The sequence below is a fragment of the Dipodomys merriami genome, unplaced genomic scaffold (genome assembly GCF_024711535.1).
Source record: "Dipodomys merriami isolate MVZ:Mamm:240054 unplaced genomic scaffold, mDipMer1.0.p SCAF_31, whole genome shotgun sequence".
Lineage (NCBI taxonomy): Eukaryota > Metazoa > Chordata > Mammalia > Rodentia > Heteromyidae > Dipodomys > Dipodomys merriami.
Window position 1 is genome coordinate 5118400 of NW_027204604.1, and position 16053 is coordinate 5134452.

Here is a 16053-nt window from a genome sequence, read left to right on the forward strand (position 1 = left end):
ATAATGTTAAAAATTAAAAATAAACAATAATTTCAGGTACAAGGCTAGTCCCTGAGATTCACTGCCTTGGGAAATGGGGGCTGTTGTACCTGCACACACCAGCCCAAAATCCAGCTGTTTTCTTTACATTTCTGGCTTCTAACTGAAAATCTGTCATCGTTATAAAAAAATCTAGGGAATAAGATTGACAGTTTCACTTTCCATTTTTAGAAAAATGGAACCCTCTGCAGGAGGGTTGAAAATACACATTCCTGACACTGAACTAGACCCATGAAAATTCCATCAGCCTAACCACTGGGGCTAGACCATGCAGGCAACATTATAGCCTTCCCAAGCTAAACTCTCTAGACTGCCCAAAGTCAATAGTATGGAGTCATGGCATTAAGTACATTCACATTGTTGGGCAACCATTATCATCATCTATCTGTAGATAGATTTTTTTCCCCAGTACTGGGGCTTGAACTCAGGTCCTCTTTCTCTTGCTTGGCATTTTCAAGCAAAGCTAGTGTTCTTACAACTTGAGTCACAGCTCCACTTCCAGCTTTTTAATGGTTAATCGGATATAAAAAGCTGATGGAGTTTTCTATCTTGATCCTTAAATCTATGCTTCTTCAGTAGCTAGGATTAAGGCATGAGCCACCAGCACCTAGTTGTAGAACTCTATTTTCACATAAGATGTTTTAAATGTAAAAACATAAAATATTGCTACATACAAAGAAAGTCACACTCATTTTTAATAGTGTCATTTATATTTTACATTTTTGATAGAATTTAGAACATAAAATCAGGTTGTTAAGCAAATTTTAGGCTTCATTATTTAATAATGACTGTACAAAACATTGGCCTCAGGAGTAAAAATCTAAGGTCAATGTTTTTAAAGAGAAGTAAGTCAGTACTAAAGGCTCAATTTTATACTCAGGAAAGAGATTTCTGGTAGAAACTGACACTTCCTTTACTGATTAAATCCTATGAAAGCAAGCAAGAGTGAAGGATCTGAGTGTGGCCTGCTCCCCTTTATCACAGGAGGGCCAAGTTTTACCTGGCAAAGCCCCATTCCAGAACTGACTGTTTGATTCAGATAGTGCACAGTGGCTCCATTTAGTGGGCTGGATAAGAAAAAGCAAGCAATGCTTTTCCAGTCTCTTGCCAGGATTTGGCTAAGTGAAAAGTAGCTGAAGTTAGAGTCAGAACCTAAGGTTTCAGTTGTACTGTTTCTAAGATAATTTATCTGAAACTATAACTGGTATCCCTTTAGGCTTCTTCAATACAGATTCATAATCTATGTTTGTTTTTTGCAAATGCTGCCCCCTACTGCTGTCCTGCAATGGGTGGTTTTGATGCTATTTCTGGAGCAGATGTCGAAGTCTGGGGAACAGTTTCAATGCATTCTGTGTTGTCACTTCTATAACTTCTTCCACTGAGATCCCTTTTACTTGGGCAATATACTCCGCAGAAACAGAAATGTTGGAGGGCTCATTCCTTGTCTGAAACAGAGCAAAGTTTAGACTGCAATCACAATACCATACTCAAGGAAGCAAATCCTTACAGACTAGCTACACAGAAAAAAAATGGGTTGATAAGAACAACTGATGAACCCCTTTTTATTTATTTTACACACACACATATATTTTTAATTTTGTTTTATTTTGTGTTGGTCCTGGGGCTTGAACTTGGAGTCTGGGCAGTTGTGTCTGAGTTTTTTTTATGTTTTGTTTTTTGCTCAAGGTTAGCACTTTAGTGTCTTACAGACTTTCCTGCCCAGGCTGGCTTCAAATCGTGATAGGATTAAAGACATGAGCTACTAGTGCCTGGCTTTTACTTTTTATATTTATTAGCAGTTTTAAATTGGGGCAGGTACTGAGAGAGACAAGTATGGCTGTTATGTTGATTATAGACGCTAAGACTATGTTGCTCCTTATATTTAGTAGCTTTTTTCATTGATGAAGATTTGTTCTAAGTTTCTCATAGAATATTTCATTTAATCCTCAAAAATAACTCTAAGATAAGTACCATTGGCATTAATATCTCCTTTTAACAGACAAGAAGGAGTCCTAATCAGCTAGAAAGCAGTCCATCTGAGTTAGACCCAAGCAATCAGACTTCAGTTTATGCTCCTACCCACTATACTATGGTGGAAACCTTTCGGTGACAGTTTATATCCATGCTTATGATTATTCTGTGATTTCTAACTTTGTCTATGTAGCTTTTTCTTTTGTTTTGAGAAAGGCTCATGCTGTATAGCATAGCAAGGCCCTCAAGTGGTGGAATTGTAACCATGAATTATCACACTCAGAACAAGTTTCATGATAAAAGTTTACTGAATACCTTGCTACAAACTTGGTTTTTATCAAAATGACTAAATACAAACATAAAATTCACTTGTTCCTGGTGCCAGGGAGTCATGCCTATAACCCTAGCTACTCAGGAAGTTGAGATGTGAGGATCATGATTTGAAGCCAGCATAGGCAGGAAAGTCCATGACACTCCTTTCTCCAATTAGCTACTAAAAAGCCAGAAGTAGAGCTGTGGATAAGTGTCCAGGCCCTGAGTTCAAGCCCAAGAACTGGCACCCAAAAAAAACTGAGCTGCAATTGCATTCAAGGTTTATTCCTGAGAAGGGTATCGGTGACTCATGCTTGTAATCATAGCTATTCAGGAGACTGAGATCTGAGGATTGCAGTTTGAAACGCCAGCCTGGGCAGGAAAGTCTGTGAGACTCTTCAATTGATTACCAAAAAGCTGGGAGTGGAACTGTGGCTCAAATGGTAAAGCCCTTGCCCTGAGCACAAAAGCTCAGGGACAAGGCCCAGGCTCTGAGTTCAAGCCCCAGGATGGGCTCACACACAGTAAAAAAAATTATTCCTGTTTAGTGAAAAAAAAAAACTGTTAGGTCCTTTTCTTTCCATTTTATATTAAACAGGAAGGCAATTCTATACTACCTGTCATACACTCAAATAAAAATAACTGGCATTAGATATATGCTCCCATTCATGTATCTTTTTCATTCTTATAAAATGTATAATTAGTTGGACTTAATCAAATATCCATTTCTTTTTTCTTTTTTTTTGTCGGTCGTGGGGCTTGAACTCTGGGACTGGGCACTGTCCCTGAGCTCTTCAGCTCAAGGCGAGCGCTCTACCACTGGAGCTACAGTGCCACTTCCGGTTTTGTAGTGGTTTATTGGAGATAGCAGTCTCACGGTCTCTCCTGCCCGGGCTGGCTTTGAACCGCGATCCTCAGATCTCAGCCTCCTGAGTAGCTAGGATTACAGGCGTGAGCCACCAGCGCCCGGCTTAAACCAAAGTTGTTTTTTTTTTTTGTCGGTCATGGGGCTTGAACTCTGGGCCTGGGCGCTGTCCCTCAGCTCTTCAGCTCAAGGCGAGCGCTCTACCACTTGAGCTACAGCGCCACTCAAATATCCATTTCAATCACAAATAATTATCATTTATTACTAATCATATCTAATCTCTACTGCTTCTAAAAACAATCTGAATTTCAAGTGACAGTTCTCTGGAAGACAGGGAGGAAAAGATCTGGTGGGCAGTCCCAGGTCTTGTTAAATTGCACATTAAGCGTAATAGGCACTATCTAAAGCAAATAAAGCAGAGACTATGGCTCCAGTTTAGAAAATTATAATCTAAGACAGTGATATGAAAAAGTAACAAACTTAAAAACTGACTTTTTGTGGTCTATAATAACACAATGTTATACTACATTAAAGATCATAAATAAATGTATGGTTTTAACAATACTTGTACTAAAAGAAATAAGCCCTCACTACAATATGCTAATTGAAAGAAGGAAAATTAAGACTGATTGATCACCTACTATAGACCAGCTACTGCTAGACACTTTTATATAGATTACTTCATGTGATATATAGCATAGTCTTTACGGTGTGACATTATTTTATAAATGAATAAATTTCAGAGAGATTAAGTCATATGTATAAAGTCAGCTGGTGGGTAACAGGACTGAAATCTTTCTGATTTCAGACACTGTTTTTACTACACTTACGATTTTTATTATATAAATAGGCTATGCCTCCTATCAAATCCTATTCTCTGGAGTGCAACAATTATTTAGAAAAGAACTCAAACCAAGCAGTAAGATTCCATTGTATTCATACTATAATGAAAAATACAAACTAAAAACAGCTCACATGAAAGCTACAATCTAAATAATGTAGAAATTAGAAAAATACCTGTTTTTCTGGTCCTAGTGCAGGAGAATCTGTTTCTAAGCAGATAGAAGTTAAAGGCAACTGTTTCACAAGCTTCTGCTTCTTAGAGAAAATAAAGTTTAAAGCATGAGAAATGCCTCTTATGTCTGCAAGAATCTAAAAATCATGTTTTATTATTCAACTGGTAAATGCTACCACATGCTTACTACGATCACAATATTTCACTATTAATAGTTATGCTAAAATATAAACACTCATTGCAAAATATGGCCCAAAGCTCTCAGGGAACCAAAGTGTTGTCAAAACAAGTAGGCATATATCATTTGTTAAATGGTTACTCCTCTGTACAACTACTTAAAGACAATAAACATATAATAAAGAAATAAGGCATATCCAGGCAAGACATTCAAACATCTGATATATGCCCACTGCATGATCCAAGGACTAGTTGTTTTCAGTTTTTTTTTTTTTTGCGGGTCTTGGGCCTTGAACTCAGAACCTGGGTACTGTCCTTGAACGTCTTTTGCTAAAAGCTAGTGCTTTACCACTTAAATCATAGCACTACTTCTGGCTTTTTCTGAGTAGTTTATTGGAAATAAGAGTCTCATGGACTTTCTTGCGAGGGCTGGCTTAGACTGTGATCCTCAGATCTCAGCCTCCTGAGTAGCTAGGATTATTGGCCATGTGCGCTCAGCTTTGGTGTTTCTTTCTTATCATTTCTCTCTCTCTCTCTCTCTCTCTCTCTCTCTCTCTCTCTCTCTCTCTCTCTCTCTCTCTCTCTCTCTCTCTCTTCTCTCTTCTCTCCTCTCTCTTTTTCTTCTTCCAGTCATGGTGTTTAAACTCATAACCTAGGCTCTATCATTGGAGCCTCAGCACTACTTCTGATTTTCTGTGGTTGATTGGAGATAAGAGTCTCATAGACTTTCCTGCCTAGGTTGGCTTTGAACCTCAATCATCAGATATCACCTTCCTGAGCAGCTAGGATTACAGACGTGAGCCAGTCACCAGCACCCACCCTATAAGAATTTTTAAAGAGTGCTGGGAAGGAAGGTGGCTCAGTGGTAGAGTGCTTACCTTGCATGCATGAGGTCCTGGGTTCGATTCCTCAGCACCACATAAACAGAAAAAGCTGGAAGTGGCACTGTGGCTCGAGTGATAGAGTGCTAGCCTTGAGTTTAAGCCCCACAACCAACAAAAAAAAAAAAGAATTTTTAAAGATTGTAATGAACTCAGAACTAAGTTTTGTGTCAGAAAAATTTTATTCTCCTCAGAGTTTTAAAATTTAGCTCTCTGAGCATTTAGGTCTTTGATCCAATGTTGAGGATTTTTTTGTTGGTGGTGGTCATGGGGCTTGAACTTGGGGCCTTGGCGCTCTCCCTGAGCTCTTGTGCTCAAGGCTAATACTCTACCATGTTGAGCCACAGCACTACTTCTGGTTTCCTGGTGATTAACTGGAGGTAAGTGTCACAAACTTTTCTAACAGCTGGCTTCAAAACACAATTCCTCAGATCTCAGCCTCCTGAGCAACTAGGATTACAAGCGTGAATAACAGTACCTGCATTGAGCTAATTTTTATATATGCACATGTGTGGTAGAGACTTGAGAATAACTTTGTAAATGTAACTGGACTGTGAATTTCCAGAAATTATGTAATCACTTAATCACAATCAAAAAAAAAAAAGAACCTCGGGGAAGGGAGGGAGGGAGGGGATGGTAGGGGGAAAACAATGGAGGGGGTAACAATGTTCAAGAGGAAGTGTACTCATTACCTCACTCATGTAACTGTAACCCTCTGTATAGTATCTTTACAATAAAAAAAAATAAATGTAAATGGAATAGTATAGCAAGAATTTTGTCAACAATTTTCTGGTTTTATCAAGGCTAGGGCTCTACCACTTGAGCCACAGCTCCACTTCTGGCTTTTTTGGTGACTAATTGGAAATAGGGTCTCACAGACTTTCCTTACCAGGCTGGTTTTGAACTATGATCCTCAAATCTCAGCCTCCTGAGTAGCTAGGATTACAGCTGTGAGCCACCAGCACCTGACATTATATCCTTTTTGGGGGTTGGTTGTGGGGCTTGAATTCAGGGCTTGGGCACTGTCCTGGAGCTCTTTCACTAAAGGCTAACATTCTACCACTTGGAGCCACAGCTCCATTTCTAGTTTTCTGGTGGTTAACTAGAGATAAGAGTCTCAGAGACTTTCCTGACTGGGCTGGCAGGATCTCAGCCTCCTGAGTAGCTAGTATTATAGGCATCAGACACCAGCCCTGGCTTACCATATCCTTTCTATGAAATTTTTTTTTTTTTTGAGTCCGGTCGTGGGGCCTGAACTCTGGGCCTGGGCGCTGTCCCTAGCCACAGCACCACTTCCGGCTTTTTTCTTTTTGCTTATGTGGTGCTGAGGAATCGAACCCAGGGCCTCAGGCATGCAAGGCAAGTGCCCTACCACTGAGCCACCTTCCCAGCCCCATCTATGAAATTTTTTTACAGTAAAGAGAAGTCTTTGGGAGGCAATAATAAAAATGGCATCTGGCTCAACATTTGTATTTTTAGTTGCATTTTACAAAGTGTTGAGTAGGTTTTAATGGGAGAATTTACCTGTCCGCTTCTTATGATGGAAGGCGGGATTGAGAAGAAGAACCCAGCTCTCACTCCTTCCATGGCTATGGATGGCCGACCATCAAATGCATGCAGCAGTACCTTGTCAGCACCTCCCAAATGAAAGACATACCAGAGTTCTAGTTCATTTCCTTAACAAGAGGTCTGTCTCTAATCAAACCCCAAAGGAGATCTGAAACCTTAAGTGGATGTTTTTCCCTAGGAACTAATGATGAGATGTTATGCCTTCTAAAGGGTAAGTATATAGTGCACAAAGAGTAAAAAATATACTCAACCTTCGGAATATAGCTATTGAAATTGAATCATAAAATTTAAATTATTATTTAAGCTTCCTATACCATCAGATTTTTTTCTGTGTTTGTGAATTGTCAAATTATTGTTTTTAACAGAATTTTAGGCAGTCAAGCTGATTTTTCCAACAAAAAAATGGTAGACGAATGAGTCAAATGACTCACAAATTAAATAGTCAAGAGTTGGCCTCAAAAAAACCAATTCAAGCGGGTGCCGGTGGCTCACACCTGTAATCCTAGCCTCTCAGGAGGCTGAGATCTGAGGATCAGGGTCAAAGCCAGCCTGGGCAAGAAAGTCCTTGACACTCCTACCTCCAAAAAACCACTAGAAAACTGGAAGTGACACTGTGGCTCAAACGGGAGAGTGCTCACCTTGAGCTGAAGAGTGCAGGGACAGCGCCCAAGCCCAGAGTTCAAGCCTGACGACCGACAAAAAGCAAACAATTCAAACTCCTTTGCTTATGTTATGTTGGGGATTAACAAACCTGGCCTGTCCTAAGCAAGCTCTGTACCACTGGGCTATACTCTTAGCCCTTCCAACTTGTTTCTAAAGGATAGTTACTCACTCTAAATAAAAAACCATGCTTTCAGTAATTTCTGAAGAGTTTAGTATTCATCACTGAGAATACAACACTTTCCTGGGTCAGCCAATTACATTATTATTTGATTGAAACCACAGTGAGTCATGTAATCAGTTTAGGACACAAGCAACCAATGTGTGCTCTTGTAAGCACAAACCTATACACTGACATGTACTCCTGTGAATTTTTGTCCATGTATAGATGAGTCTTAAAATGCCATGGGTGGCATTGTTTTGAAGTCTCAATAATGATGTATGAGCTGTATGCTTGCACTGGGAGCAGCTTGGGATGATCCACTGCACTTCTATATGTAAGAGCCACATTCTGTATCACCTATTATCTGTAGCAATAGCCAGAAAACACACATATATAATAACAGTGACTCAAGGTAACTGCGGTGGGCGCCCTTCCTTGCCTATTTTTGCTTTCTCATTAATAAGGTGATTTAAACATCAGAGATGCTAATTTTTAAATTAAGGAATTTAACCCAGGAACAGGTGACTCATGCCTGTAAGTCTACCTACTCAGGAGATAGAGATCTGAGGGTCAAGGTTTGAAGCCAGCCCAGGCAGACAAATCTATGAGATTCTAATCGTCAATGAATCAGTAAAAAAGCTAGAAGTGGAGGTATGGCTCAAGTAGAAGAGCACTAGCCTTGAGTATAAAAACCAAATGAGAATGCAAGGTCCTGAGTTCAAGCCCAGGTACTGGCAGACATACACACACAAAAAATTTTTAATTACTTGATTGAACTTTTCATTTGCTCTTTCCTGGCCTGATAAATGTATAAAATCCTTATAAACACTAGTCTGATGGGCAAGATCACCTTAGCTGATTTCTACCTCTACTCTTGCCCCATTAAGATTAAAATATAGTTTTCTCTATGGAACACTGAACTAAAATTGTGAAACTTGAACATTAGGCACAATTTTCGCTAAATACCTTGTTCATGTAAGAGGCTGATAGTAGGTCTTCCAGCTGAGCGTGAGTGGACATTTCTGTTTAACAACAACATTCTTTTTAATTTTGAAAATACTGCTTAAACCTGAAGTGTTACAAAAATATTATTTTAATGTATTAAAATAATGCAGAGAAAAAGGCATAGGGCTCCATTTCAGGAGGACTCTGTGATTATTATTTAATTTGCTTTTTTTTTTGCTGAACTTGGGGCTTGAACTTTTTGCTGAACTTTTTGGGGCTTGGGCACTGTCCCTGACTCTCTTTGTGCTCAAGCCTAGCACTCTACTACTTGAGCCACAGTGCCACTTCCGGCTTTTTCTGAGTAGTGTATTGGAGATAAAAGTTTCAGAGACCTTCCTGCCCAGGCTAGCTTCAAACTGCAATTCTCAGATCTCTGCCTCCTGAGTAGCTAGGATTACAGGCATGAACTACCAGCATGGTCTCAAAAAACCAATTCAAGCTCCTCAATACCACATAAACAAACCTGGCCCATGATAGGTAAGCTCTTTACCACTAGGCTATAAACTCATTCCTCCTAACTCCAGTTTCTAAAGGATAGTTACTGACTCTGAATTAAAAACCATGCTTTTTTGCTATTAGCACAGAAAGATGATTAATTAACCTACAAAGGCAAGTTTAGTCTTTTGGCTAACTGGACCTGTCTGATTAAGACTTGTCTTTGCTCTTCTTTCTGTTCTTGAGTGCCAGCAAATCTGGGGGAGAAATCTAGTCCAACCTATAACAGAAAAAGAAGAGAATTAGACCACCCCTCAAAGAGGTACTAACACCTACTAAAGATATAACATGAGCCACAAATGGGAGCCACATGTGGCTTTCCACTTTCTAGTAGTCACATTAAAAATAACAAAAATGAAATTAATTTCAATAATACCCTTTAACCCACTAGATCTAAAATACTACTTAATTTGTAATCAATGTAAACATTTGAGTTATTTTACATCTTTTGGGGAGGGAGAACTAAAAGTTTGAAATCTAATTTTAGCATATCTGAATTTAGAGCACTCATATTTCAAGTGTTCACTGCACTGGATAGTAGAGTTCAGGTATCTACTTTCTTTGATATAATTTTCGATGCATTCTATAACCTACGTTCTAAATTTAATCATTATTCTTATCTTTTATCTTCAATAAGAAATGGTATTTTTACTAAATGATTAAAATTACCATTATAATTTAAACAAAATGGTCCTTAGTTGAAAATGCTAGTCTACTTAAACTTGCTTTAAAATTACTTGTGAACGGATATATATATAAAATTTCAACTCACCAGAGTAATAACCCATATTTAATTTAAAAAGAAATACTCTTAGCTTGGATTTTTCCTTCTAAGATAAGCCTATGTTAGGCTTTGTATAGTTTCATCCCCAAACATTCTTGTTTTTTGTTTTGTTTTGTTTTTTGCCAGTCATGGGGCCTGAGCTCTGGGCCTGGGCACTGTCCCTCAGCTCTTCAGCTCAAGGCTAGCACTCTACCACTTGAGCCACAGTGCCACTTCTGGCTTTTTCTGCTTATGTGGTGCTGAGGAATCGAACCCAGGGCCTCATGCATGCAAGGCAAGCACTCTACCACTGAGCCACCTTCTCAGCCCTCATCCCCAAACATTCTTTTTTTTTTTTTTTTTTGTCGGTCGTGGGGCTTGAACTCTGGGCCTGGGCGCTGTCCTTCAGCTCTTCAGCTCAAGGCGAGCGCTCTACCACTTGAGCTACAGCACCACTTCCGGTTTTCTGGTGGTTTATTTGAGATAGGAGTCTCACGGCCTCGTCTCTCCTGCCTGGGCTGGCTTTGAACCGCGATCCTCAGATCTCAGCCTCCTGAGTAGCTAGGATTACAGGCGTGAGCCACCAGCGCCCGGCCAAACATTCTTGCTTACTGACAAAATACCAGTAAGTTACTAGTTAGCTGAAGCAAGGTGAACATAATTATCCAAGTCAGTGACAGTCACTAAAACTGAACTAAGGGCTACTCTCATATGTCATATGCAGATCTAGATTAGAAGTTATTTTGTCAACTGATGGGTCTTTACCTCTCCAATTGCCAACAACCGATCCTTATAATTCTCAATAATAGGTAAAGCTACATCCAAATCCTAGGAGAGAAAAAAATTGTATTTGTTAATATGCAAAGAGAAAAGATGTAATAGTCAATAAGCATCAATTATGTGCCTATGCTACACTAGTGCTTCACATACATTTAATAAATTGTGACTAGCTCTACCTATAAATCTAAGTAAAAACACATCACACATTTATCCAGGTTATAAAACTATGACTTTTTATGAAGATTTCCACTACACATTGCCTCCTGTGTAGGAGGCATTTCTGACAGGAGGCATGATTTGGATTTCTTGGAACAGCTGAGAAAAGTGAGCCACCAGGTGGTCACTGCACTTGAGCTCTGGGGAATGCCCTGTGCTCTGCTCTCTTAGAGTACTACTGGTAATGAATTTATAGTAGCAATAATCTCACACTTCCTCTGTTCTTTATTTCACTGATCTCTTTTGTCTTTATGGTCTACTGAAGGAACTTTGTACACTGGACTTTATTCATACCACTTTTCTCCCATGTAAAGAGTATCAACCCAGTCACAGTTCACTTCTCAAGCAGGGAAAAGCCAGTCATATGGAAAATGGCTTGTGGGTAACTTTTAAATTACTTTGTGGGGGAAAAAAAGTTATAATTGTTTTCCAAACAAGGAAAAAAAACTACTTTGTAAATTTTATTTCTATAATATGTGCACTGCAAAGTACTTCTACTGAGGATCATCAGAACAAAAGAGAGTTAAGAAGAAGGAGGTAAAAATATAGTAGATAGCCCTCATTTCCTATATTTATTATATTTTAAGACTCTACAAATTAGCTAATAATTTATATAATCCTGAACCTCTAGATTATTTCAGTTTTTCTCTACAACCAACAATATCATAACAAACATCTTTATGAAAGATGGTGGAGTTCTTTTCTTTTGGATTATTTTTCTTAGAATATAAATTAGAAAGCTGGGCGCCGGTGGCTCATCCCTGTAATACTAGCTATTCAGGAGGCTGAGATCTGAGGATCACAGTTCAAAACCAGCTTGGGCAGGATAGTCAGCAAGACTCTTATCTCCAATAAACCACTAGAAAACCAGAAGTGGCTCTGTGGCTTAAGCGGTAGAGTACTCGCCTTGAGCTGAAGAGTGCAGGGACAGTACCCAAGCCCAGAGTTCAAGCCCCACAATCAACAACAACAACAAAAAAGAATATAAATTAGAAATAGGAAGGTTATTAGGGCAAAAGTTATTATTTTTAATAGTTTTTGTTTTGTATGACTGGTTACCTTTAATGTGACACTTCTTTGGTCTTCTGGTGAAAGTCCTTGAACTGGGTGAACACCCAAACATGGCAGGATGAACCCTTTGTATCTAAAAATGTAGAACAAATTAAGAAGCAGGAACAGTTTTCTAGGAGACTATAATGTCACTTGAACAAATACAAAAAAATCTCTTTTTAGGGCTATGATGTTGTGTCCTTCTCCCATCCTCTTTCTCTTTTAAAACATATCTGCACTGGTGGCTCATATCTGTAATCATAGCTACTCAGAAGGTTGAGATATAATTACTGCAATTCAAAGTCAGCCCAGGTAGGAAAAGTCTCTGAGACTCTGAGATTTCAATTAACCACAAAGAAGCAGGAAGTAGCACTAGCCTTGAGCTGAAGAGCTGAAGGACAGTGCCCAGGCCCAGAGTTCAGGCCCCACGACTGGACTCCCCCCCCCAAAAAAAAGCTCCTGATAGGTCAGGAGGCATGGCTCAAGTGATAGCACAAGGTCCTGAGTTCAAATCCCAGTACTGCTAAAAGAGAAAGAAAGAAAAAGAACTTCTAATAAATCTACTGTTTGATTTACAATGTCAAAAATCCATTTTATTTTTGTGTCCATACTGGGGCTTGAACTCAGAGCCTTTTGTCCTCACTTGGCTTTTTTGCTCAGAACTGGCATTCTTACCACTTGAGCCACAGCGCCACTTTCGGCTTTTTTTCTTTTTGCTTATGTGGTGCTGAGGAATCGAACCAAGGGCCTCATGCATGCAAGGCAAGCGCTCTACCACTGAGCCACCTTTTCAGCCCCCAGGAGCTCTTTATAATCATAAAATCTTGTGATGGCAGCCATCTATAGAGTTTCAGTGTTTGAAAGGCTAATGGGTGAAAATTGCCTGAATCTGTGAATTCAAGACCTGCTTGGGCAATACAGCAAACAAAACAAAATTCTTAATTAAAAGTAGCACCTTTCTGAAAGTTGTATAATCTTTTCAAATTCTCCTGAATGTTCAGCAACTGCCACAAGGGCCATAATGTTGGCCTGAAAAAGAGAAATGGAGACACACACACACACACACACACACACACACACACACACACACACACACACACACACACACACACACACACACACACACACACACACACACACGGAAGAGAGAGAGAGAGAGAGAGGAAGAGAGAGCCAAATAATACTTATGTTTCATATAAATTAAATAAACATTTAAAGTTTCTGTATATTTTATTATTCTTGTTCACCCAAGCTCTAGTAATAATATAAAAATGGCTACCACTGAGTACTTACTATGTCCAGGCCCTGAATATAATGCTATCTCATTGAATCTGAATTGAATTCAGAAGTCACAAGTAATTGAATCAAAAGTCAGAGTTCTGGATAGAGTCAAATCACATGCCTAAGGTCACTAGGCCTATGTGATTAATTAGGGCACAAAGCCCATGTGCCTAATGAATGAACCTCCACAGTAAAACCTGGCTATATGTAAAAACTGGCAACCCCTTTAAGGATCTGTCATTTTCTGAGAAGAGCCAAATTGCTAGCTGCAGTTAATTTCATGAACACAACTAAAATAAGCCTCATTTTTTCTAACAAATCAAAATGTTTGAGATAGCTTTTACAATATATCCCAGATCTCCCTAATGCTGTGGATTTAAGAAATAATAGATACACCAATCCATTCTTTAGTGTGAGTAAGCAAGGTAGCCATAGGAACATGTTTTGAACTCATACTAACCTGTCCTCTATCTCTTCACTACTTTGTGTCTTGAGACTAGTTACAAATTTCTAGGCCTTAGTTTCATCTATCAAACTATCAAAATAGTAGCTTTCTCAGACGTCTTAGATTAATGCCGAACAGATAGTAACCACTTATAAATGCTACTTGTTTATCATATGGTGTGGATGCAACCACATAATATCAAGCTAAAATAACTTGAAAGTAGCAGAGAGCAAAAATAAAAAAGGAGGGCAATTTTATAGATACTGACTTACTTTCTTGGCTTTCTCCAACACATCATCCAGATCCTAAAATAATCATAAGTAATCACAATTATTTTAGGCGAATAAGCAACCTGCCTTTGGCTGTGTATATAAATGTAGTTGAGACATCATAAAAGAGGGTAAAAGTGAAGAGACTACACTGACCTAGCTCCTCTTTACTCTTTCAGTAGTCTGGCCCTTGCTCCTAATGCATTAAATAGATGCCTCTAATAATAAAGGACACTTCTCTGTCTCTCTCTTACTCAACTCCACTCTTCAGCAGCTTTTGGATCCCTCAATTGTCTACTCTTTGCTACTTGTCCTATTTCCCATTCTTGGCTTCTACAAGTTCATCTCTCCCTGGTGGTTACTTTCCAGTCTCATTGACTGGCTCTCCTCTGTCTTTCTGATTTTGGACCCTCTGCTCTTCTCTCTACACTTGCCTGAAGTGATTTCATCTATTCTCATGGTTTTAAATATCATTACGTAGAATGCCCAACTTCTATCTCTAACTTGTAATTCTCCCCCGAAGTCATGATTCACACTTAAAAACAGTTATGTAATCTCTCCACTGTGGTGGGATCAGGCTTTCCAATGTGTCCTGATATAAATCTTCTCTCCCCACAAACTATCCCTCCTGCCCACCTTCCCATTTCCATTCATTCTTGGTCTTCATTTCTGTAAACAGCTCCAAGGTCCTCCCTAAAGCACAAGCTAAACATCTGAGTCATCTTAGATCCTGCCTTTATATTTGCTTCCATATCTAATTTCTCAACAGGTACTGTGGATTTCATTTCTAAAATAGACCTTGAAGCCAGATGCTGATGGCTCATGTCTGTAATACTAGCTACTCAGGAGACTAAGATATGAGGTTTATAGTTCAAAACCAGCTCCAGCAGGAAAGTCCATGATGCTCTAACCTCCAATTAACCATCAGAAACTGGAAGTAGTGCTGTGGCTCAAAGTGATACAGTGCTAGCTTTGAGCAGAAAAGATCAAGAGACAGCACCCAGGCCCTGAGTACAAACCTCACATTGGACAAAAAATTAAATTAAATTAAATTAAAAAAAGAATATGTATCTTGAATACATTTATTTCCTTCAGATTCCCCTGCTGTCATCCTGGTACTTAACCATTATGGTGCCAAAGCTTCTTAATTGTCTATCATTCATTTCTCCAGCCATTTCCCACACAGCAGCAAAATGGTCTTCAAATGGATATTAGATCTTGTCAGCTTCCCCCCCACCCTTTTATCACCAGCTTTTGTTAATAACAGAAACCTTAATGGATTTGAATTGTGCTTCTCGTGTGATCCAAATTTATTATAGATTTATATCATACATCCCCTACAAACTTCTCCAGTGTCCGTTTCATTCCATTATTTTTCTACTTTTTCAGGATCATCCAGCTTTATGGTAACTAGGCCAAATTCTATCCTGTCTAGCAGGGGGTGGGGAGCGAGGGGTTGGGGGGGGGGCTACCACCTGCCTGCTTTCCTCACCCAGTAGTCACCCCCTTGCTTGGCTAACTGGCTCCCTAGCCTTAAATATCACCTCCTAAACTTCTCCCCTGAAATACCCACTTCTCAATTATCTTTTGTTCGCTAACTCAATGTGTATATGGGTGTGTTTCGGTGTGTTTTATTCTTTGGTTTGCTTCTCTCCCCCAGTAGACCTGGAGTTCACGTGTCTCAGATGAGGATTCCGGTAAACTGAGGGCTGGAATAAACAGGGGAGACAGGGGAAAGGGCTCCAGAAACCACAAGCACAAGCTTTGTGGAGATCAGAAAGAAGAAGCAGGATTGAAGTGCAACAAGAAATCCGTCAGGTCGCCGAGAGGCAGAGAGCAGGGCCTCTGAGAAGATAACCTGGGGTAAGGGCCGGGACCTCCCCACTCCCCCGAGTCTCGCCCCGCTCTCACGTACGCTGTCAAAGTCCGGGGCAGAGAGATGGCAGTGGCAGTCCACCAGGCCCAAGCCTACCGCCTTCATGACAGCTCCTGAGACACGCCTGCGAGTCGGGCCGGAGAGCGGGCTGGACCCAGCACTGGAACCGGAAACGGCACCGGAACGTGGTGGCGGTAGCAGCTGGTGTTTCCGGCCGGACG

At 39.8% G+C, this 16053-nt stretch overlaps 1 protein-coding gene across 6 annotated transcripts; it reads right to left on the reverse strand.

Moving 5' to 3' along the window:
* Positions 1 to 726: 726 nt before the first annotated feature.
* Positions 727 to 15980, reverse strand: Tatdn3 (TatD DNase domain containing 3). 6 transcript variants are annotated; one of them, XM_070041528.1, is made up of 10 exons: positions 15872 to 15980; positions 13960 to 13992; positions 12917 to 12990; positions 11971 to 12055; positions 10681 to 10743; positions 9263 to 9372; positions 8619 to 8674; positions 6785 to 6897; positions 4205 to 4339; positions 727 to 1484 (listed from the first exon to the last, which is right to left on the reverse strand). In XM_070041528.1, exons 1-10 carry the CDS (start codon positions 15935 to 15937, stop codon positions 1341 to 1343), a joined length of 879 nt encoding a protein of 292 aa, XP_069897629.1. In that variant the 5' UTR covers positions 15938 to 15980; the 3' UTR covers positions 727 to 1340. The 6 variants fall into 6 exon arrangements, with proteins under 6 accessions (XP_069897629.1, XP_069897631.1, XP_069897630.1 ...); XM_070041530.1 differs by having other exon boundaries at positions 728 to 1484; positions 4205 to 4282; XM_070041529.1 differs by having other exon boundaries at positions 728 to 1484; positions 4205 to 4285.
* Between the last annotated feature and the right edge of the window lie 73 nt (positions 15981 to 16053).